General features: G+C 41.7%; 3 protein-coding genes across 7 annotated transcripts in view; 1 reads left to right on the top strand and 2 right to left on the bottom strand.

Moving 5' to 3' along the window:
- On the bottom strand, nucleotides 1-18,099 carry tesk2 (testis associated actin remodelling kinase 2). Of its 3 annotated transcripts, none has more exons than XM_088310408.1 (13): nucleotides 17,871-18,099; nucleotides 10,153-10,464; nucleotides 9,142-9,261; nucleotides 7,388-7,509; nucleotides 5,686-5,734; nucleotides 3,843-3,989; nucleotides 3,583-3,668; nucleotides 2,644-2,728; nucleotides 2,486-2,569; nucleotides 1,966-2,052; nucleotides 1,598-1,739; nucleotides 860-1,405; nucleotides 1-267 (listed from the first exon to the last, which is right to left on the bottom strand). In XM_088310408.1, the coding sequence occupies exons 2-13, from the start codon at nucleotides 10,273-10,275 to the stop codon at nucleotides 14-16; spliced, it is 1,845 nt and encodes a 614-aa protein (XP_088166534.1). In that variant the 5' UTR covers nucleotides 10,276-10,464; nucleotides 17,871-18,099; the 3' UTR covers nucleotides 1-13. The 3 variants fall into 3 exon arrangements, with proteins under 3 accessions (XP_088166534.1, XP_088166535.1, XP_088166533.1); XM_088310409.1 differs by lacking the exon at nucleotides 17,871-18,099 and adding an exon at nucleotides 16,712-17,097 and having other exon boundaries at nucleotides 1-264; XM_088310407.1 differs by lacking the exon at nucleotides 17,871-18,099 and adding an exon at nucleotides 16,712-17,096.
- Nucleotides 17,684-21,625, top strand: LOC148326124 (uncharacterized). Its single transcript, XM_088310413.1, has 2 exons — nucleotides 17,684-18,132; nucleotides 18,516-21,625. The coding sequence occupies exons 1-2, from the start codon at nucleotides 17,850-17,852 to the stop codon at nucleotides 19,289-19,291; spliced, it is 1,059 nt and encodes a 352-aa protein (XP_088166539.1). The 5' UTR covers nucleotides 17,684-17,849; the 3' UTR covers nucleotides 19,292-21,625.
- The window catches only part of nectin4b (nectin cell adhesion molecule 4b), a 12,801-nt gene continuing 8,480 nt past the window's right edge, over nucleotides 20,056-24,376 (bottom strand). The window contains exons 7-11 of one of the 3 annotated variants that reach the window (XM_088310410.1): nucleotides 23,838-24,021; nucleotides 23,673-23,748; nucleotides 23,316-23,375; nucleotides 23,016-23,222; nucleotides 20,056-22,297 (exon numbers count right to left, since the gene is read on the bottom strand). In XM_088310410.1, the coding sequence (XP_088166536.1) occupies nucleotides 21,998-22,297; nucleotides 23,016-23,222; nucleotides 23,316-23,375; nucleotides 23,673-23,748; nucleotides 23,838-24,021 (827 nt within the window). In that variant the 3' untranslated portion in view covers nucleotides 20,056-21,997. The remainder of the gene's footprint in view (nucleotides 22,298-23,015; nucleotides 23,223-23,315; nucleotides 23,376-23,672; nucleotides 23,749-23,837; nucleotides 24,022-24,376) is intronic. The other 2 variants (XM_088310412.1, XM_088310411.1) reach the window with 2 other exon arrangements.

The raw sequence follows: 24,376 nt of genomic DNA on the forward strand, positions 1-24,376 counted from the left end.
CAGATCGCCTGCTTCAGTGCCGCGGTGGCATGTGTTGGTCCTCCAACATGCCGGAGCAGTCCATGGCTTCGCCAAGGGGGACGTTCGGAGACCAGCTCTCGCCAAACACCTCGTCGTCGTCACTGCTGCTGTCTGTCCCGTCTCCCGCCTCCGGCCCACAATAGGGCGGGATCTCCACCACCGTGTATTTTCTCGCCCAGCCGCTCAGCGCCGCCTTATTTCGAACGTCGTTAGCCGTCGGGCCAACCTCGGGCCTGCAAGTGGCTGCTGAGAGGAAGCAGACGCAATTGGTTATCTTTAAGACAATAGTAGATTGAAAAAGTCAACACACCCCTCCTCAAATGTCATGTTTTTGTGATAGAAAAAATAAAATAAAATGAGACCATTTCAAAACTTCTTCCACAATTAATGTGATCTGTCACTTGTACCACAAAAAAAATGTAATCTTTGGGAAGTATAATAAAAATAAAAAACAGAAATAACGAGTTAATTTATAACTGGGGATTTGGCTAAATTATAATTTTTGTTAAATGGGAGTACCATTAAAGAGTGGCTAATTAAAACCAAATGAAGTTCAGATGCGCTAGTGGGCTTTTCCTAACATTTTTTGGGGGGCTTTGTGCGAGTAGCACGGCCGTTCGGGAAACTCCCAAAATTCCCAATGTCCACCACGCCTTTGTCAAGGACTACAGAAATCTGAATATACTTACAGTTAAGAGGCTAAAATCCCAAGGATTTGGACTATTTCAAATCGAGCAAATTAATTGATGGTCAAAATATTTAGCGATTCATCTGTGTATCTCTAGTGGATAGGTTATTTATATATATTTTGTGCTGAGCCATTTCATGGATCACTCACTTGTCATATTGGAGGCCAGAGGGTGCGAGTTGCAGGGCAGGGGGCCATTGTTGTTGTTGTTATTGACGCCCGAAGCGGTTCCAGTGACGACATGGTGGTGGTACAAGAACTCTGAGCGAGGCAGCTGGGGTGACACGGGCAAGGAATGACACTGTCGTCCCGGCAACTGCTGCCAGTAGAAGGACGCAGCGGCCGAGGCGTGCGGCGGCGGCCGGCTGGCGAAGGCGCTACCCGGCGGCGAGCGAAGGTCGAAGACCAGCGAGAACACCGACTTGCTAGGTACGTCGTAGAACTTGATGTTGCCGCCGCACAGATCCTCGCGTGCAGTGAACGGGTTGACCTTGCACGCCTTGGCGGCCCGCCGCGAGGCCGGCGGCTCATAGTACGGGTCCTGCACGTTCACCTTCCTCGCCGCCTTACATGAGAAGATGTCCGACTGGCTGCGACTAAGCCAGATGTTGCGACGGGGGCGTGGTGATTTGGGCGGAATTTTGTCGTTGGGGAAAATCAGCGGGTTGAGTCGCTTCAGGCCCTGAATCTTCTCTCCTTTGATTGGACATACAGGAAGTTCAAAATTAGTTCATATTACTTTGTAAAAAAAAAATACCACATAAACTAAGATACATTATTTACTGAGCTAGATTAGATAGTCAGCATCTAATTTACAAAAATAGGTGAAAATGATTAAAAAAATAAAAAGAATCTGCAAATCGCAGGTACCAATGTGGGTTGACAAACCTTTAGACGCCGTTGACTTTTTGTCGCCCTCTCCAGCCAGTGGGGGGCACTGGTGTGCCTCCTCGCCTAATTTGAGGCGAGCCAATGTCTCGTTTAGATGTCCCAAAATGTCCGGGAAGGTTGGCCTCAGTGTCGGGTCCATCTTGAAGCCAAAAAAAAAGGTTCTGTAAATGATCTTCTTTAATCTTTTCATGACTTTTACAAATAACCCATAAAGACAAGCTGGTCCCTTATCCAGCTTTTGTTAAAAGACCCCAGGAGACGGGGCTGGAGGTGGTCTTTAGATTAGAGGCGTAATCTGATTGCTAGTCCTGCCTTTTTTTGCAAATTAAAGAAGAGTCTGTCAGAAGGCGTTGAGATGGACTCACATTGCAGCAGTTGAACGCCAGCTGAAGGAAGTCGGGCGGACAGTCGCCAACCATGTGCTGGAAGGTGTGATAGTCCAGGCCGAAGTTCTGCTCAACGACACAAAGAAAACGGGTGTTACTATGCAAACAGAAAAACGACTCAATTCATGTACAGTCGGGACAATCTGAATATTGAAGATGACACCTCAATGGGAACTTTGACAGAGTATGTGCAGACTTAAGCCAAATGCAAGACGTTTTTTAAAGGCACTTCAAATTTAGAACGTCTTATACACTCATTGTGACCACGAGGCAAGATATGACATGGTAGTCTGTTCCATAAAACGGGAAATACAAACATTTTAATGAAAAATATTTCAGCAGGGTAGTAGGCAAGAGGACTTCCTATTCAATTTCCAGCGTGGATTCTTGAAACATTTTGGTGTGTCCTGTGACGATAGACAAGTCTGCCAAATTTCATGTTGATTGGTGAAATTTCCAAACTCTCCAGGGGGCGCTACTGAGTAAATTCCACATTCACCTCTGTGCGTGGGAGAAAATCCGGGTCAGCCTGGATCCTAGCGATGATCTCACACAGGATGATGCCGTAGGAGAAGACGTCAGCCTGAGAGGAAGAATATCATTTGGTACCGCTGGCCATGCGTCTTCGACAAAGTTCCTCAGTCCATGCACACAAACCTTCTCGTTATAAGGTTCGTCTCTCAGAACCTCAGGAGCCATCCAGAAAGGAGAACCCACCACTGAAAGCTTCGCTCCTTCCGTGCTGTACAAAAAACACCATTTTTAAAAACTATTAATGAATTCATTTACAGCATAAAAAATGTTTCCAAAAGTAAATCAAGTCATTAAATATTTGAAATAACTGTTATGATTTTAAAATAAAAAATAATCACATTAAAAAAACAACAAAAAAAAAACATTTAAGGTCACATTTGGACATAGATTGAAATGTGTTTACACATTAAATTAAACAATTCAATAAAATACTAATAATAAACTAATAATCATATCATTGCATCAGAGCTACTTATTGAATGTAAACGCTATGACTTCACATACAGTAGTGGGTCCTGAGTTTCACCAAGATCTGTTATGAATGTGGCGTAAACAAGATAATGCAGTAGTAATCGCGTAATTAAGCATAAACATTGATATGAGAAACACTTCAAGGCCATAAATCCAAAACAATCCAATGATAAACGAAAGGAATGTTAATAATTGAGCGTGTCTTTTTCTGCCACATGATCACAAATTCTTATGACACTGAGCAAACTAAGTTCTTCCTCTACCTCCTTAACTCATTTACTGCCATTGACGGCTAAAGACGCCAAAGATCCATTTTTCTTTACTCAAATAGTTATCCTTGTTTTAGGAGCTGGTGTCAATGGAAGTGCTGCTTGGGACAAACAAGGCTCTTACTAGCGCACAATCAAGTAGGGATTTAGCGAATAAACTGGATTTCAGCTGCTTCAGGCTTAATGTTGTCCACTGAGCACAGCAACGATAGGGGGTAACAATGTTCATTTGTGCCCTACTGAGAGCTGCCTCGACTATTTGGACCCACTCGTAAGGTAACTGAAGTGAACGGGGGGGGGGGGGGTGAAGAAGAGCACGTACAGATTTGCGGGGATCTTCTCGGCCAATCCGAAGTCTCCCACCACCGCCGTGTAGCCGCCGCTGTCGTCGCATTTGATCAGGCAGTTCTGGCATGAGAGCAAAAGAAAATCCTCATTATTATCGCTCGTACAGGAGGCAAATGTTTCACATCAGTGCGGCTGGGAATCACTTGTCTTGACAGTTGTCGAGTCAGCAGAGGGCAGTTTTGAGTCACGCGTATAAAGGACCGTAAACCCGTGTTATGTCACCGGGCCACCCACCTTGGAAGTGAGGTCTCGGTGGAAGATGCCTTTGGCGTGCAGGTAGGCCAGACCCTCAGCGAGGTCGCTGGCCAACTTGACTCTGGCGGGCCAGCTCAGATGCTTGTTGCTGTCCAGAAGCTGCTCCAGGTTGCCGCCGTTGATGTACTGCAAACACAAAAATACAGCAAGAAAGATAAATGACAAGAGTATACGAGGTGGGTACAGTAAACGCTAAATCTGATATTACTTAAGTGAGAAAAATGATCAGTATTGTTAGTACTGTGTTATGACAATGTTGCTTAAATAAATGTCAATGATTTGCGAATGTGATTGGCACAAGGCAAAACATTAGGTACACTTGCAAAATCGAATAAAAGTCACAGCGATAAAGATGAGACCAACAATAGATGAAAGGGAAAATACCCCAAAATTTGAAAAACAATCCATAAATATGCCACCCCAAAAATAACCAAAATATTTCAACAAGAACATTTCAGAATAACCCCCAAAAAATGATGAGGAAAATAAAAATATTGTCCAAAAATAAGCAAATAATAGAAATAATATACAAAAAAAAATTTGAAACATTTTAAAATTATATACAAAATAATAGGGAGAAAACAATATGGGACGAAAAATATATAAAGTTATATTGTTGTAATATGTTAATATTAGATGGAAAATACACAAATGTGAGAAAAAATACGATGACCAAAATCTTAAGTTATATTAAAAAAAATTGACAACACAAAAAAAATATGTATTATAGGGAAGCTTTACAAATATTAGAGAAGAAAATGAAAAAAACAATACGAATATATGAGATGCAGAGTGCAAGTTACCCTTAAAATACATAATGCAGTACATAGTAATTTGTGAACTTTTTAATTATTTTTAATTAATCTTGATTTAATAAGAAGACTAATGCAACTTCAATAAGATCGTCGCTCAAACCAACATTAGTACATGGTACTCATTTGACAAAGGAACCAGTTGGACGGGTATCACGCACTAACACAAAATGCCAACGAGTGTCTGGCGGACCGCGAGGTTCTGGGTCACCAGACAATTCTCCCGCAGGCCCATCAGACTCGCTGGCATGCCATTGCTTCGATCGGCTTGACAGGAAGTGGCGTTATCTCGCCGTTGAGCAAAGGGCGTCTTTGGCACTTTGATCCAAAAGAACTTTGCTGACCTCGCCATAAAGACGCACTAATCCCAACGTAAAGGCGTCACGCAACGCGGGCGGTTAACACGGATCAAGGCTGGGATTTAGGCCAAGAGGCTGATGCTGTTAAATAACTCTGAGTAAGAAATGACACTCAACTGGCATGACATCGGTGCAATCTGATTGGACGCTTGCGACATGCTACTCTCCTCCAAGGGATGTGCTTGTGTGAGGTGTGCTGCGACCAGCAGAATAATATTCAATGTGCTTTCAACATTTCAGTCGTGCACATTTGTCCTTTTTGTTTGTTTACAGTGTGCATGCGCATTTTAACAGAGTGATACAAAGGAACATTGTTAACTAGCCGCTTTAAAAAATAATCCTGCAGTTAGGACAGATTATTATTGTTGGAAATAGCATTACAGTGATTTTAGGCCAGGAATACTGGTGTTTGTGCTTATGAGACTTGTGCCCGGCCTACATGGTGACTTGATTCCCCATTTGAGGAAGCCTGGCACCAGCCCGCTGCCCTCAGGGCCTACTGAGGGTCAGATGACAAAACAGCAAAACGGCATGAGGCCGCCACCCGAGTTGGGCCACACACACACACACACATCATGTCGGCTGTTTCATGGCGCGTCTATTTTTGCTGCAAATGTTTTCAAGCCCGCCTGTAAAAATGTGTTCTCTTACCTCTGTCAAGGGGTGAAGCTGGCCTTCGTGCACACAAACTCCCTTGAACCTGCAGCAACACAGCAAAAAAGCAGAGGACGTCATTAGCTTATAATTTAAAAATAAAAGAAAAAAATAGGTTAACTACTGTATATGAAAATAATAATTAAGTATGACCAATAATACAGAGAGTGTACAAGCATGGAAACTAAAGTACAAATTCCAGAGATTCCAGCAACAGACAAGACCAGACAGGACAAGTGGCTCCTCCTGCAGGTTTGCTGTTCCAGACCTGTCTTCTGCGCCTGGCCTCTCAAGGTGAGGTCCACATTGTCCTCGCAAACAGGATGAAACACATTTCGAGTGTTGCAAAGTTGACAGAATACTTGGGAGTGTTTAAGTCAACAAAAGTGTTGGTTTTTTTGTTGTTGTTTTTTTACACACTCAAAGAAAATGGCTATTTTTAATTTGAGATCCAATTTAAAGACAATTTGGCATTTACAATGATTATTTTTTTAATTTGATAAACTCCTATTTTAATTTGAGACCCCAAACCATATAATTAAAAAGTAAGCCTTTTTCTTCTTTTGAAATCTCTTTTCAAAGTACAATTTTTTTTGTATTCCATTCACGCTAACTGCTTTTCACACCACTTCTATCGCATTTGTTTGGTAATGTATGTTTATGTTTTGCGTGCGATCAACTTGTGAATAAACGCAATTAAAGAGGCTCTCCCACCGGCTATGGAAAAGTTCAGCTTGTTTGGAGTAAAACAATGAGCCCCTTCAATGTCCTCTGACAACACAGATATACACACCCTGCGGCAGGAGGCGTAAACAACAAGGATGGCATTGTATAACAAACAAATACAAACACACACACACACACTTATGCATGCATGCCCCCCCCCGCCCACAGACGACAGAATGCAGGAAAAACAACACCACGCTGGCGCATGAAATTGTCTGCTACTATCTAATGTACGTTGACTTCGACACAACCAATGTAAATAAACTATAATCATAATATCACCGTTTTCATTTTTTTATTACTATTTTTTTTTTTAAATATAAGACTACTTAGTTGCCATTTCAAATCCTCTGCATCGAGTCCGTATTTTAGTTTTAATTTATTTTTGGATTATTATTCATTTGCATATTTCACATTGCATGTTCTAAACATTTTCTCTTTTCATATTTTTCCTATTTTGTCTGTGGAGGTGTACCTCATGTTGTGATCAGTGAGTGTTTTTACAAATAATGTCATAATCATAAAGAGAAATGTTACCTTCATGATTTCAATACATTTTTTTAATCGTTGATTAATAAACCAATATCATTATCATTAACTGTATTTTAGTGTTAAACTTTGCTTTTTTTTATATTAAAAATATTTGTAATATATCAAATGCCATTTGAATATTTTTTTGTGTGCCCATTTTATTATTTTTTTTAACATTTTATGCATTCACAATTTACATTTGGAATCTTCTGAGTAGTTGTCTTTTCTTTTCGTGCATTAGTTATTCATCAGGAATGTACGTCGCCCTTTAGATTTTACGATTAATGTATTTCTTGTATTTTTGAATTTCGTTACTTTTTTAAATTGCCAGTTACAGTTTAAATAATACAAGTCATTTTTTTCCATGTGCACCTATTTTATTGTCATTATTGACAAATGTTTTCTTATTTCTTTTTGGCGACTGGATGACACGGGAGCGCACCTGAGTATGTTGGGGTGCGAGAGGCGGTTCATCAGCTGCACTTCTCTCAGCATGTTGGCTCTGTTGCTGCTCAGCTTGTTCATCTTGAGCGCCATCACTTGATCCGACGCTCGGTGGCACACCTGCAAAGCCACGCAACAGCCATTGATTAGCCACAGCCGGGAAAAACACTGCACATATTTCGAATGAAGCAAGGTCAGCCGCCAGATAATGGAACACACATGGATCAATTCGTCTCGATTGGGCATGATTGGGATTTGACTTTCCATCCGTCCGGCGGTTAGATAATGGTCACGTTACCCAGCGAGGCTTGCCTTGTGCTGTATGCACTCTGATAAGCGTATCACACCATCGCGGCATTATGCAACGGTCATAAATATCGGTTGACACTTGAGTAACAAAGCATCAGCTTTAGGTCCAATGCGAGTGGTTACTGACTGACAAAATACTTCTATATAGTCCGGCAAAAATTACTGCTCAAGAGTGAGCTTGCTGACAGAGTGGACGTTTTGCCTAATGTTAGAATGTTCATTATTAAGTGAAATGTGTTCTCCTGTGTATTCATAATTGTTCTTTAAGCAACAACAACAAAAACAAATATTTCATGCGTCTACTCGATTATTCATGAGAATTTCTAATAGGATATCCGAATGCCAAAACATTTAATAGTTGCAGCTCAAAATGCATGCATCCACCCATTCTCTTGAACCACTTGTTCTCACTTTATTGCATAATAGGTAATACTAAGACAGGGCTTCCCTATTTCGCTTCCTTATTTCATGTTATTCTCTATTTTATCGCTCTGCGTGTTTAAATACGTGTATGCATATAACACTTGCTCCGTTTTGTTCTTGTTGCTGTTGCACTTTCCAAGCATGAAAAGCATAATAAAAATAAAGTTTTGATTGATTTTGATTGGCGGACAGCAAATGCAGGGAAATATGGAAAATATTCAATATGATGATGAAATCACGTGAACAATAAAAAATGATGCTAATGAATAAATACTAAAATATGATACAATGACTTATTCTGCAGATATGTAAGCAATTGTTTGACCATTTACAACAAGACTTTATTCAACTACATTTAGAATGACTGGAAGCCAAGCACCAAACATCACATTTTTGTGATTATCTCCCAGCACAGCGATAATGCAAGATGATTGCAAAGTGTCAAAGGATTTCTATGATAGGCCATGATGCATTAATCACCATTTTAATCTTTGAGTAAAAATGCCATGCAGTAGATTATACTGTTTTTATCTTAAATTCTTAATGAGAGCACGCTTGGTTGGAAGGGGGCTTGGCTTGACAGGACAGCAGGAAGAACAGATGGCCACTCGTCAGAAGGACCCTACCCCCCAACGTTCATCTTCCGAAACCCCCACCAACACCCCTGACCCTATTCCTCGCAATTTACGGCCAAAATGATCAAATAATGGCCCCTACAAACCAATCAAATTGGACGTGGTCTTCAGACTTCTTTGCGAGTTTATTCATGATAAGACATGTCAACTTAATTTCATGCTTGCATGACTGCCATCCTCAAGACTGATGGCTAAGGGGGGGAAGGGACAGTATTAACAACCCCCCCACCCGCTGCCGTGATTGGCGTCCATCTTGACCTAAAAACGTCAGCTGTGAACGGAGGAGACCACCAGGCACAAATGACCATGACCTTCATTAGACGAGATTTTACGCTTTAAAGAATCAGCGTGGCCGTGACGCAATTCACAGTCAATTCCCACCCACCTTGTAGACGTCAGAGAAGAAGCCAGAGCCGATCCACTCGCAGGTGAAGTCGTCGAGGCGCGTAAGGCAGGAGAAGGCACTGATGAGGGCCCTGTAGGACGAAGGGCACACCCTGCCCACCTGGAGGAGAGCATTACAATTCAGCAACAGTTAATTGCTTGCATCCAAAATAGTGTCCAATTTTACCCCTAGTACTATGACGTGGATGTCGACTGAAAAGGCATGTGAACATTTTAAAATAAAATTTAAAAAAACAATAAGTGTGGATAAAAACAAAAATTTTAGAAAATTATTCAAAACAAAATCTAGACAATTTGGGATTAATAGAATAAACTGCAGAAATGATTCTATTTTTGTTTAATTCATAGAGTCAAATCCAGAATATTATGGATAATGATGAAAAGATGCAAAGAATTTGCCAAAAAAAAAGTCACCTAAATTTGGAAAAAAAGATTACAAGTTCAGAAAATGTTTCAAATGATTATTAAATTTCAATTGAAAACAATTAGAATATTTTTGAGGGAAAGCATGAACTTTGAAAATGTCAGATGATTTAACAACAAAACAGAAAAAAGTAGAAAAAGATTTGGGGGGTCGTAAAGTGCTGACAAAATTTTATTTTATCGTTTATTTTATCTTATTTTTATATTTATTTATTTATTTTTTGTAATAGAAAAACACAAGGCATTTTTAACCAAGCTGAAAATGTTTTGGAAACTTTCCGGATAAAATACAAATCTAGACAAAAATCAGACTTAATTTGAATAAATATAAAGGCGATTTTTTTTTTGTATTATTATTTTTTTAAATCAAGAACATTTTTGGAAGAGGAAAAAACGAAAATACTCTTAAAAGATAAAAATAAACAAAAAAAACTACACTGCACTGCACTACACTGTATCCAAGGAGTGGAAATAAGTACACAAATCGGCATCTTGTCCTTTATTCATTCAAAATCAGTTTCCATGTGCAGTATTATATCATCTTTTCTACAAATACTGATAGGCTGACCTGCGAGGGTGCTCCAACGCCCATCTCGCACACCCCTAGCCCCGCGACACCGTCTCTGTCCTCGGCGAGGCGTTCGGGTCGCGTGGGAAACGCGGCGATAGAATTGCGTTTATTCCGGTCCATGACGATGATGATGACGACGATAAAAATGGAGACACCAGTTGGGGTAAGGGGAGTCTTCTTCCGTGTTGTACCCACATGACAAGAGCACCGGATTGTTGTCGAGTTGGGCTCAGCGGCGACCGCTCACAGCTTGGTGAGTCCATCTAGGTGGGGGCGCTCTCTCATGTTGGGTGACAAGCCAGTGGAGACCTAGAAAGAATTAAGGAAATCATGCGATGAGATGCCAGTCAAGAATTACTAATCATTTTTAAAATGATTACAATGAATCAAGAACGATATATGGATAATCTAGAATTGGTTCGATTCCGGGAATATATAATTTAAGTATAATCAAACAGGGTGATATTCTTTTTTTTTTTTTAAATAATCGGATCAAATATCACACGTTCAGATTTGATCCAAGAACTGCGAACTTTGGATCACCTACAACAAAGTAATTATATTGAATTTTATTAAAGGACTATATTCGAATATTGTCATTATTTTACATTATTTCATTCAACTATCCAATAAGCATTCTTTTGCGTGGTTCCAATTTGATTTTTTAATAATATTAGGCTCATCTTGAGCACTGTTTCAAGATGGCTTAAAGTAAATTAAAATAAAAATCAGTAATATTATATAAAAATAAATGTATGTGAATTGAGATAATTTTGATCTGGTTGGGATTTTCCAGAAATATCAAGTGGAGCAGTGGAGCGGCTCTCACGAGCACTGCTAAATAAAGCTCAGAAGCATAACGACTGTGATTGTTCGGAGATTAGTCAAGAAAATGGCTCTCAGGTGGCGAGAACCTTTGTGCCGTCCGTTTTAACAACATGAGGAACTGTGCAGGGTGGCAAGGTTTATTTCTGATCATAAACACTTCAGCCTCTCTTTTCCAATAATCATGATTTCTTCCAGGAAAATTAGAATTAGAAAGACATTAGACAGCAGCAGAATCCTTTGATAGAATGTTTTTCCATCCTTGATGAGAACTATTTCACAAAGTTAAAACGTTCAAAGCGAAATGAAATTCATCTCGTCAAACCATGTGAAAGCGTTCTCTTCTTTGATTGGTCACAAGAATGTAAACAGGAAAAAGGTTTGGCGGGTGAAACAGCACAAATCAACACGGTTGACAACTTTATGAATGATCTGGACGATGTAGCCAAGTAGACTTTACGAAGGCAGCTTATGCAGCGGAAAAACAGCATGCTAACAACCAAAAAACGTCTTCGCTAAGTTTGATCCGTTTACCACAAGTCAATGAGTCACCATCACTCCTGATTGGTCCATTTAAAGGGGCGGGAATTTCACCATAGGATATTATCAGTGCATATGAGCGCTATACCTACGATGCATTTCAATACTTGTTTTTAAAAAAAATGAAGTTAGCGTATCAATCAATAGTGTACTGTTAGCGATAACAATGCTATGGATGACAACTTCAATATTTTTATTTTTGTCCCACAAGAGCTCATTCACCAGCTGGACTGGATACAAGTTGGATTGGTTTGTTACCACAACCAAACTGCTTCAAAGTTCGCTTTTAACTTGTTGAGGACCGGTTAACCTTTCCTGTGCCTCGGTGTGTACTCGGACGCGCCCTAATGATTCAAATCCTGGGGAGAAAACAAATGAGCTATTACTGTGGAAGCAAGCCAATCACAATCCGGGGTAGTAAGAGCTATTTTTATTATTATTATTATTTTTTTTTAATAGAAGGCATCCGGATTTTGAGGACATCATACTGACTTAGGCTACAGTTCACTCTCCCCTGAGAAGATTGTTATTACAAGTTTTGGTCTTTTTCATTTTGGAGCGAGACGTTCAGTAAAACACTTACTAGAGAGAACACTCCCTACCCTACCCTAACGCTTGAAAACTCTCACCCCAACACCCAACCCTAACTCGAACACTCCAGAGACGTCAACCTGATCCTAACTGCCGAGACTCCACCTCAACTCTTTTGAAACATTTCCCGAAGGCCCAACTCTAACTCTCCAGACACATCACGCCAATTCGACGTCAGCCATCGTAAAGTCGGTGCACGGCGTCTGTTTGGTGTAGCGCGCCACATCGTAAAGTAAGAGCCGTTGCTGGGGCAATGTTCGGCTGATTCAACATGTACAAACGGATCGGGCTGTGGGTGAATTGAGCACTGGGGTTGACTCTTAGCCAGCAAATCAGTGCTTTGGACAAGAACGGGAAGAGACAAAAAAAGGAAAAACTGTGAAAATTGAAGCCATTTCTCAAGAACTAAATGAACTTTGCTCATTTCCACATCTCCTCTAAGGACATAACGGCTGGTGGCACAGAAGAGAGCAAAGACCAAGTAATCACTCTCATTCACAAAAGACCGCCATTATTCGACATCACCGCACAAGGCTAGGCATTGACTATCGCTGATGGCATGGAAGGGCCGGCGTAGTTGGCGTCTCCGTCGGGTTTTTGCGGCGTGTTCTTCGGTCAGTTTCCGGTCCGTCATACCGACTTCTAGGCTGATGTGACAGTTGGCCACCACGGCTTGGTATGTAGAGTCTCAAACGCTAGCCTGACGGAAACTCCTTTAACCTTAACCCTTCAGAGATGTCCACCTAACCTCTAACATCACTGCAAGTAAAACCCAATTCCATATCCAACCCAAACTCTTCGGCAACATAGCGCTAAACCTAACCTAACTCCTGAACCTGAATCCCAATGCTAACTCTCCGGTGAGCTAATTCTTCAGCTTAACCCAACTCACCAGTGATATCAATGTGACCTATAACCTTCATTTTTCAGTCAAACCACCATTACCTTATCAGGCTCTGACCCAAACTTTTCCAGACTACAACATAACGCCGCCGAATCCACAACCCTAAACCCCCTACTCCCCAGCAACATAAACCTAAGCCCAACCCTGTGGATATGTCCACCTGACCCCAAACGTTATCTCTTCAGACATTCCACCATATAAATCTCCACAGGTGTCATCTTAACTATTATCCCCTTGACCCTTACAATTCTCCAACTTCAGCCTAACCCTCAATTAGCCCCCATCTCCCAATCCTGATTCTCAGGAGACATCAAGCGAACTCCAAAGCCGCCACCATAAACAGCACCCTAACCCGTTAGTCAGGCCAAAACCTCCAAACTTAACTCTCCAGAGAAATCCACCTGAACCAAACTAACTGCAATAAAAGTGTCATCCCAACCAAACTCTTCATTCAGCGACATCATCCTAAACGCCAACGCTAACTCTTCAGATACAGCTTCATCCTTACCATTGGCCTCTAACTACGACTCCTAACCATAACTTTCTGCCGTTCACCCTCACCGCCGTGAGCCTAATAAACACCGACTATATCATGATAATGTAACGCAGTCCCAATTGGTGCACAGAATGTCCTTCAAAAGCTTTGACTTAAAGTCTGATCTCATTCAATAATATCATTTACACAATTGAAAAGTCCTGCGAGTTCTTTGCAGCGCACATGAACATTGATTATTTATTATTTTCATAGTGTAAGGCACTCTAGTTGCGTTAAAAATAACGCGGACCAAAGTCAAGAAACGATGCCTTAATCAAAGCGAAGCCAAGTTTTGGTGTCATAAGATCCCAACCTAAAAACGGCATCTGTTGTGTTCTATTAACATGTCATCTCAGCCACCGAACGACTCATGAGATCACCGTGTCCTTAAAAGGCTCCTCATCCGCTTCTTCCCTCCTTTCGCTCGTTTTCTGCTTGCTTCAAACGCCGAGACAAAGTCACGGCGCGCCAAGAAAAACACGAGTGGCCCGCGCCAGGCCTCAAGCTCGGCTCTCTAATTTTACGGGCGAGAATAGACGAGCAGGAGGCGCGCTTCTTTTGAACGCAGCCACTGCCGCCGCTGCTGCTGCTGCTGCTGAGAATAGATTGCAATTACCATTCAAATTTGATCTTGATTGGAAACAGCCGGCAGCACCCCTATTCAAACGTACTAACATTGACTGCCTTTGTATTTGGGGGAGGGGGCATCCATCATGCTTTCACAGGTCCCTAAAACCAACATTCAGGGTCCTGACCAAAAAAAAAATTCAACAAGCGACCAAACCTTTTGGTAAAAATACACTTCAGAAGTCTCACTAAACAACACGCCAGATTCCCAAATACTTTGCGCGAGCTTAGTTTAGCGAGCATCAAAGAATTTGCTTTTTTAATTTATTTTTTTTATACAACCTTAGTAAACGTTAGCAGCTAATGCTAGCAATCGACCTGCTGGGTTTGATTCATCACTTGTGATCAAAGGTAATGTTTTCTTGATTTCTTTTAAATTGGTGAAATTGTTGATACAATTTCCTGTAAAATGTAATAGTTTTGATAACAAGCAACAAGTGAGCTAACATTGTTGCAACCAAAGGGGTTCTACAGCAGTTAACTTTACGCACAAGCCGTAACGTTTTATTACACCGTTCGTTCTCGTGCATCAAAATGTGCTTATTTGTAAACTGAGGTCATGAGGAATGTTAAAAAGTTACCAAGACCGCTTCTCCAGCACATAAAAGATGAATTTGACATCCATTCTTGTTTTCCAAAGGCCAAATATTTTGCTCGAGCTACGTTGCCCACTTCCTTACCCTTATCAAAACACAAATTCAAAAATGTTCGTCTTATCATTCGTGTGAACGGGCGCTCTACCTCACGTTTATTTGAACAAGAAACAGGCGCGTGTTCCTTCTATATTTGCTCCCTGTAACTACACCCTTTGTACATATGCGGAGATCACTCATCAAAAACACCACAGGAAGCAGAGGGAAAAACAGGGAGTGGGATTTTCTTTTCTTTTTTTGCAGTGTAAAATGCAGCCTGTTGTTAGTGCAAACCAGATGGGCGTCCTCGGGGAACGGCTCGGGGGGGGTTTGAATAGACCATAGTTACACCACCCAGATGTGTCCCACTGGATAACACACTAATAAAGGCTGTCAGCAATAAATTCAACACAATGCTGGCGGGAGTTAGAGAGAGATGTCGGGGGCGGGCCGATCCCGGAGGTCAAACTTGGGGTATTAATAACATTTTTACGCATTTTCAGGAAATTTACCACTTGCAGGGGCATTACAAAACATTCTAGCGAGCAGTGGTATGCTATGTTAATTTAGCTTACATTGATATGTTACGTTGTGGTGGCGATCAGAGATGCGCTCATTTGGTGCAAAGGTTCTGCTTTGCAGTGGACACATTGCATATTATCTTCTTTCTGAAGTGTAAAATAAACCCAAGCTGTGGAAATTCTTAGTTTTATACGGACTTCTTCCTTCTGGCGCATTGCCATCGCGGCATCTTATTTCTACACTAAGCGTGCGTCTGTGATAACAGCATCAGTTTTTCTACTTACCTAAGTACAGAGAGGGAGTAGTTTTGCCACCTCTGACTGTATGTATTTTTACTTAGGTACCTTTATTACAGTGTTAGTACTTTTTTTTAACTTTTGCTTCAGTAAAGGTGTTGGATTGGTATTTTTACTTGAGTCCTCTATTTATTTATTTTTTAAAGACAAGTACATAAGAAGTGGGAGAGTTTGTATCGACCGCCTCTTGTTACGTTTCATTGGTTTTAAGATTATAAGGGCGTCCTTGGCAAAATGTCTTCTCTTTATGAGGTCCCTGGACCCAAAAAGATTTGAGAAGCCCTGGCCTAAAAGTGCCGCACGTACCTTAACCAGACCTTTTCACAAATGTATCAGTACTTCTACTTAAATACAGCATACAGCTAATACTTTTGCCATCTGCGGTCAGTTGACAATATCTGCAGGAACATGTTTTGATGCCTTAAATTCCTGAACTTCTTAGTACGAAAACAATGAAAGCTAAGCAGAGAGAAACTATGTTGTGTGCAAAGTTGTATTCTGATGGGTGTGTCAAGTTAACAAATTCCGTTTATTTTTCCACTTGCACTATGAACAACCAATTAGTATTTTTTAACTTAAGGAATTAATCATTACTTGTACTTTTGCCCGTTTTTACTCTTGTTTGTTGTTGCTATGATTTATTTTACACAGTACTTTTGCCACCTCATTGGGTGATGGGGCGGGGGGGGTCGTGGTCAGTGGTCTAAACGTGCAAGCGCAATGTTTGCAGGATACCTGAGCAAGGTGACATTCAAACGGGCAAAGAGCAGCAGCTCCCGCTTATTCGATTACCATCTGGCTCCAAAGTGCACCGATACGCGGCATAGCTGTCATTCCACGGGGGCTCCTGCGACATTAATGAGCAGCCTCCGCGGGGGTTCACGAGACTTATTATCGAGATGCCGCAGACGGCTCAGGCTGCTAAAAGGGACTCATTGGACGCAATCTTATTAACTGGAGTCCCTTAGTAAACGTCTTTAGTCTGTCCGACGCGACACAAATGTGTAAGAAAGTTGTCGCTGTGTGACGCCAGACAGGAAATAAAAGTTTCAGTTTACATACACAAACACAGCAGTTTACGTACCTTTTTGGATTTGCCGAGAGGAGTTCATGCTGTGTAATTCCGTACAGAGGAAAAGGGACAAAGAGGCGTTTATCAAGTGAAAACGCCGAAAAAAACGGGGAATCTGGAGCTAGCTCACTGACAGGCTTCGCTCGTCTGTCAACAAAATTGCAGCGAGCAGAAACGTTGGCTAGCTAGCACACCACTAAACTAAAATGTTCCCCTCCCCATCCGTCCCCCTCACGTTTGGCAAAGATGGCGCTGCGCAGATTCTCTCCCTTAAAATGTTCGCCTTCCCACCAGTGGAGCCATGTTCGTTGTTTTTTCTTTTTTACTGCGGTCAGGCCAGCCTCCACACGCAAATACAAAGTCAAGCCAGCCGCCACAGCGATTTTTAATACTGTGCCTCACCGTGCATTACGGTAATGCGCCGACAGGGTTGGCCACCTTCAAAATAAAAGTTAAACCAACTAACGCATGCATGTTAGTAATTTGGATTTAAAATAATGTTATTAAATAACTTCTCTGCGGACAGGCAACTAACTGACTTAATAAAGCATCTATTTATTCGTCTATCTATCTATCTACCTACCTATCTATCTATCTATCTATCTATCTTTCTATTAGAGATAGTGAGGAAAAGCAGTATAGAAAACGGACGGATGGTAAAGAATTTATTAAATGTACATACTACAAAAAACCTCTTAGTTTGAAATAAAAAAAATAATTTCTTTCAAAGTTGGAACTACAACCCCATCTGGTGGACAAAGTCAGAGGGCACCACTTCACTCAACTTTAAAAAGGTTTTTGTTTCTAGAATGTATGTTATTTTCATCAACTTTAAGAATTGCGTGGGGTTACTTAAATCTATAAATTTTATGATATTATATGATAACATACTAATTCCATCCCATTTTCGCCACTCAACGTTTACGAGTTTGTTTTGAGTGGATGTATTTTGACTTCTTGAGTTTGCCGTAGATTTACCTCACATGATCACGAGTACTTCCTGTTTCTGTTACAGTACACTTCAGTCTGTTTTCGCTTCGGCTGAAAGGCTACTATTAATTGAACAATAAAAACACAACAACAACAAAAACACATAAAAAGATCAACTTAATTGTAATAGCTCTAAGTTTGAAATAGTTTACAATCTGCCATGTCGACGCAACCGACTCACTGCGCAGCTTTCCAGACTAAGATAGCCTCCATCATGGAGACCCTCGCCCAGGCGGCCGTGTTGGAAATCGCGCAGCTTTGGGAGGACGCCTTCGCACTGGTCCACGCTGAGCTCCGCCGCAGGGAGCGGGAGGTGGAAGTCCTAGAGAGGAAGCTGCAGGGGAACCGGCGGCGGGATACTTGTGTGTCGCCCGCTGCGCTTGGATCCCCCGGCGTGGAGCAGCAACACGACCGGCCGCCGCCTCCCACAACAACTAACGATGGTAGGTAAACACTGCAAGCTTAAGTTGTTTTATTTATAAGAAATGTAAATTTATATATGTTGTCAAACGTGTGTTTATTCTTCCCGGATTTTTACGGAGTAGTTGTAAATTTGGCGCATTCTGAGTACTTCATTAATTATTACATTGTTCTGCAGCCAGGAGACAACTATTTACTTTTGGTCAGAGGTATGTTTTGAGCACAAAAGCCGTAATATGTTGTAGGATTACTAGATTATTAGACTAATTTTGCTGTTTTATGAGGATGAGGCTCAAATACATTTACAATGTGTTTTTAGGTTGAAGTGATTTTGGTAAGTTTAAATATGTACTCTATATGTATAAAAATGTTCACCCATTGCGGATGGCTCTGGAACACATCTCAGGTTCAGCAACCGACGTCATCCCAACATCTGAGCAGAGCACCACAGACACATCGACCAATCACGGAGCAGCTCTACCTCTTCAGGAGGACCCGAGCGAGCAGGCACGCGACGCCACCTCAGCCGATGAGGACTTCCCCGTCAAGCGAGAGGACGACGAGGATGACGTCATGATCGTGGAGCAGGTGATCGACTCAGAGTGTGCCGACGGGCCCTCGGGTCGCGGCGCGGACGTCCCCGGTGAGGATCAGGAGAGCCGCATGTGGTCGTCAGTTTCCGTGGGCGACAGCGACACCGCAGACGAGACAGACTACTTCTTAGCCACCAGTTCCAAGAATGTAGATTCTGAGATTCTGCTCATTGAAAACGCATTGGACATTCTGGATAATTCCTCTGACAGGTTGCTACCTGATGCTCGACACAATACATCCAGTCACTCGAGGGCTCAGGTGGCTTTGAGACAAACTCATCCCCTCAGCCAATCAGACGAGAGGCGGGACTCATTCTTCTCTGGGAAATTCAATGCGGACAACGGCATCTTCATCTTCGACGACTCGAGGTTGGGCAAAGAAGTGGCAGGGCGGCGCGTCAAAGAGAAATGGTTCATCTGCCCGTTCTGCGGCAAGAGTTTCGACCGCGTCAGCCACCTGGAGATCCACCAGCGCATCCACACGGGCGAGAAGCCGTACACATGCGACATGTGCGGAAAATCATTCTCCCAGAGGAGTAACCTGCGCACGCACCAGCGCACGCACAAGGAGGCATTAGGCACGCAGTAACCCTCCAAGACTTAGAGGATTGGAGAAACATTTGGCTTATTACAACAAAGACAACTTTGCCGCCGTGTTTCAACCACACAAAATGATAAAAAAAAACTCAAATTCCTGCTCTAGTGAACTGGATAAGAAAAATAGAACAAATAGGCTGGAACCTTTCCATGGAAACTCGGCTCACTGACAAATCGGTTTACATTTTTTTTTTCCTAGACAAATATTGCTTGGCTTCTCAAAGTGTCCTACCCGACATCCACACGGAACACGGCGTAAAAGTCATTTGGTCCCTTCGTCACGTCAGCTGTTTTATGTTCTGCGAATAAGTGTTGCTGTCACGCCGGCATCTTCTTGGCTCTCTGTAGCATGGTTTTGCCACATACTCTACTTTCCCTAACTGTTTATTCTGAAGAGCTGCAAAGGTCTCAACAAGCTCATTTTTGTCGATAAATTATTGTGGTCTAGTTCGCCCCCCCCAAATTTTTTTGCCTAGTTCTACTGAGACGTAACACCCCTCCATACCAGAATTACATTCCTAGAACCATGGATATGCAGCCCACCAATCAGTCACTGCTGATGAATGAAAGAATGCCACTGGACAGTTTTTTGAGACGTAACCGCTGCTTTCGAAAGGACTACGGTTCCTGCTGCAAGAGATGCTGCACAGACCAGTGATGACGTGAGAGAGACGGCACTTACTCAGAGAGGCAAGAAACAAATTAATGTAATGAAGTGCGCGTGTGCGTCTTTCAACTTAATTACATTTTATGAAAGCATTTTTTTTCTTATTTATTTTATAATGCAATGTTTTTCTACATTAAAAATGTGTCAGAAAAATGGTGTCTATTTGACAGTTGGAACAAATTAATAGCATTTCTATTCATTTCAATGGGAAAGTTAATTTGATATACCGGTTTTAGGATTTATTTATTTTTTCCTCCTCCAAATCACAACTATTACCCTTAAATGTTTATTTTACTGGCATAGTACAAAAGTTTGCGGCAACGCTCCACCTAAATGCAAAAAGGTCCCAAATCTGTCATGGTTCAAATTTAGTAGCAATCGGTAAAAGTCTTCAGTTATTTGTCTGTGATCAGCCCAGAAAGGCTGCTCCAAACCAAAATAGTAGACTCGCTCTGTCTTTTCGGCGATGGCGTCTTAAAACAGAGTGGTTAGCTTAGCAAAGTTTAAAACAAAGTTCCTTAGCATTCAGTAAAAGTTGAACAACCCCAAAATAAACAAACAGAAGGTCCTTCAAAAGTTTCTCGTTCTCCCATCCTGAAAGAGGCACGTCTGTTACGTCAATTTTCCAAAAGTTCCTGGATCTCTCAAAAGTACTACCACACTTGAGGTCCTTTTTCTGGCCTTATAAATGATCCAGGAACGACAGAATAGTTCGCAGTGGTCCTCCAAAAGTTCAGAGTTCTGGCAGAAAAATTGTAAATGGATACACCGTCATGGCAGTTCTCCAAAGCGTCCTCCACAAATTCTTAATTCCAGGCGAATGTTCCTGCCCCGTTTTGGACCGGCTCACTTACGATTGAACTAAAACTACACAACAGTTCATAACAGTCCTCGAAAAGTTCACCGAAAGTTCTCACAGTGGAAAATGGTGGCTCTTCTGTTGATGGGTCTGATGCGGCAATTTTCAAAATGTTCCAAAGATTTTTTGAAAGTACCATCACACTTCGCAGGCTCTTATTTGGTCCCGATAAAATTCATGGATACAAGGTCCAAACACAGAATGGTCCCCTAATAGTTGCTCCAGCCAGGGTTGTTCAGTTCCTACTGAGGAAATTACTGTAATGCAGCAATTTCCCTGGTTTTTGGATCTCTGGAAATATCTTGCCTTCAATGAGTTATGTATAATTCTTTTTTTTTTTTTTAAAAAAGGCACAATTGTCTAGACTCAATGGGCCATACTCTCCTGTTTTTGTGTATTATTTCTTTCCGTGCCTGGCTTGTGCACTTTGAAAGTAATCAGATTCCCCTGTAATGACTTCTGTCAGAATTGTGTGCACCCAGCAAAGAGGCGTCACTCATCTAAATCTGAGACTGTAAATCACGAAGCACAGAGTTTTCCTGAGACCGGAATGCCATAGAAATAAATGTGGAAAATATGTCAAATCTGACATACATGTTCGTCTATTGCCGCTTTTTATTCTTTTCAGTAAAAGTAATTTAATCAGAATACTGTTATGACTGAACACCTTTTGAGGTCGGAAATCGATCAAACAGGGAATCGAACTCCCCAACGCCTCATCTATGATGAAGTCAGCCGTTGTAAAAACTCAAGAGCCACTGCAGCATGTTTGACGCTGAAAAGCTCCTCACAGGTGAACGAGTCTACCGCCGTCAATATTTTTCACGAATGTGTCTACTAATACTGTATTTTGCAATGGCATAATGTGCTACGGACACATTAAGGTCGTTAGGTCGTCAGTGAGCGTATATACTCACCGTCAACACGAGTCAAACGATGCCGCGCCATCTCCGGGGCAGTAAACGGAATCAAAATGTGCGATAATATCTACACTTGCAACAACCTGAGGAGGATGGAGGAGCAAAAGTGCTTCAAGTCCATGAGAGACCGCCCACATTTCAGGGTGGCTCCTCCCACAGTGTCGACCTGGTATCTGGGTGCGTATATGATTTGTTTAACTTGACCGGAGGATGCGCGCTCTCTACGACGTGTGCACACGGGGGAGTATGGCCCTAGATGAGCTGACCGTGGGGGTGCAATAAGATGGCGTTGGTGTGCGGCCGTGGCCGCAGGATGCCGTTGCTGTAGTAGAAGTGATTGGTGAGCGCTTGGGACAGCGCGTACGATTCGCCGACGCCGCCGTCCTCCTCGCTCTCTGGCCCGCCGGTGGGGGGTGCCGTCGGGGCTGGCGGACACCAGTTCTCTTCCGGCGGGGGTGTGGAGATCTTGCAGACGTCCAACGGGTCTTTCAGCTCCACTGTGTCGTCTGACTGAACTTTCGAAGGGAGCAGGGATGATGGAAGACCAGAATCCTGCAAATATACACACGGAAATATTTTATAGATACATATATACAGAAATATACATCCTGGTACTATCATATAAATGATATAATACAAAAATGAAATTGAAATATATTTAAAAAAAATACTTTACTCCCCTTATAAATTAAATTATTTAAAATTATTCAGAATATTTTACATTACATATGGATTCTTACTCAAATGAAAAAAAAATGTAATGCACGTTTTTAGTTTTATATTAAACTAAACTTTAATCTAATGCAAATCAAGTTTCAATATTTTTTTTTTCATTTCCCAACATGGAAATGCACTTTATTCCTATTTAAATCCAGTGGAGAACTTGTTAAAATGAATACCATAAAAAAAACATTTTTGTAGTTATTTTTTTTTATATATATCTAATATTAGATGTTTAATAAAATCAAACTTCACTTGCATCCTATTTAAATCCAGAAGAAGACTGGTTAACCCTAACCATTAAAAGATAAATGGATTTAAAAAATGACAAAAGGTCGAATTTAAATGCCATTTTAACGTAATAATATATCTAATATAAAAAGCAAAATGAAGGGAAAGAGATTTATGTTTTATTCAATTCTATTTCAATCAAATTGAAGTTGCTTATAAAATAAAAAGGGTGAAAAAAGTCAAATCTTCATTTATTTCTTCATTTTTACAAATCAAAAATAAGTCCTATTGCACTGAGAATGCTTTTACAGATGCTGACCAGTACCAGCGACATGTTGCTGCTCTTTTGGTAGGAGTTGGCTCTCCTCCTGGGGTCGTCCCTCTCCGAGTCGCTCACCGCCACCCTGACGTTGTCGCCATCGTCGTGCCAAACCGCGGGGCGCCCCGGCCCCTCCGCCTCTAAACTCCCCAGGGGCGCCCATCTGCCGGCCAGAGTGGACTGGCTCCCTCTGTAGATTGGTCGCTCCTGCCGGGCCGAAGACATAATGGGCATAGAAATGCTTATTATTCTTATTTATAATCGAAATGGAGAAGGATGGGGGGGGTCGGGGAGACTCACCAGTGACACTTGGCTGTTTTTCATGCGACTGTCTGACCTAAGCAAAGCGTAGTCTTCAGACTGGGAACAAAAAAATGGTATGGATTAGGCTCTAAACATTTTTGGACTCCCCCCAAAAATCTCTGTATCTCTTGATTTTATAATTATTATTTTACTTCCATTGCTTATTTTTCTTTCAAAAATGTACCCAAAATTTGGGCACACTCTACAGAATTGTTCCTATATTAAATTGCTTGTTCGCATTATAAGGGCAGTATGTCAATTCATGTTGCAGACTTGAGCATGTGGTGCATGCAGCAGAGACATTGCTCGGTGCATATAGCGCCCCCGCCACTCCACGCGCGCATTCCTTTTCACCTGTGTTCGTGGATCCGACCCGAGAGAGTTGAGCCTCCTCAAGGAAGCCTGCCTGGACAAATTGTTGACTTCATCCCTGAGATGAAACAACAACAACAAGAACAGCATCAGTTTACGTCAAAATGCTCAACATATTTGCGACTTTCTACTTCCTGCGTGGCTCACGTTTTGATGCTGAGCTGCCTCACGAGCTTTTTGTTGCGGCGCCGGTGGTGGCGCACGAGCAGCAGGACCACGACGGCCATGAGCAGGACGGCGACGGCGGCCGAGGCGGCGATGATGATGATGAGGGTGGGCGAGTCCGACGACAACATCTCCTTGCGCTGAGATTTCTCTGCAAGGAAAGACGCTAACACACATGGTGACTCGTTCTCGTGGGAACGGCGCACGCTTCCACGGACACTTCGTTAGGTAACACGACTGTAGCTATGAGATGATAAGGCTTGTTTCAGCGCGAAAATCCAAAATACAATTCATAAAATTAAATAAATAAAATTCCATAGAAGTATCAAAGTCGAACTCAAAATACCTTTTAATTACATATTTAAAGAGAAAAACACTTTACATTCATTTTACAAATTCAATCACTATGCAATACGTCAAGAATAAAATTACATAAAGATATATTTTAATAATCTAAAATGGATAAGTTAAATACATATTAAATATATTTAGTATATTAATTATTCAATAAAATCCTAATA

Source organism: Idiotropiscis lumnitzeri, chromosome 12 (assembly GCF_059441095.1).
Source record: "Idiotropiscis lumnitzeri isolate Australia: NSW breed Sydney's pygmy pipehorse chromosome 12, RoL_Ilum_1.0, whole genome shotgun sequence".
NCBI lineage: Eukaryota > Metazoa > Chordata > Actinopteri > Syngnathiformes > Syngnathidae > Idiotropiscis > Idiotropiscis lumnitzeri.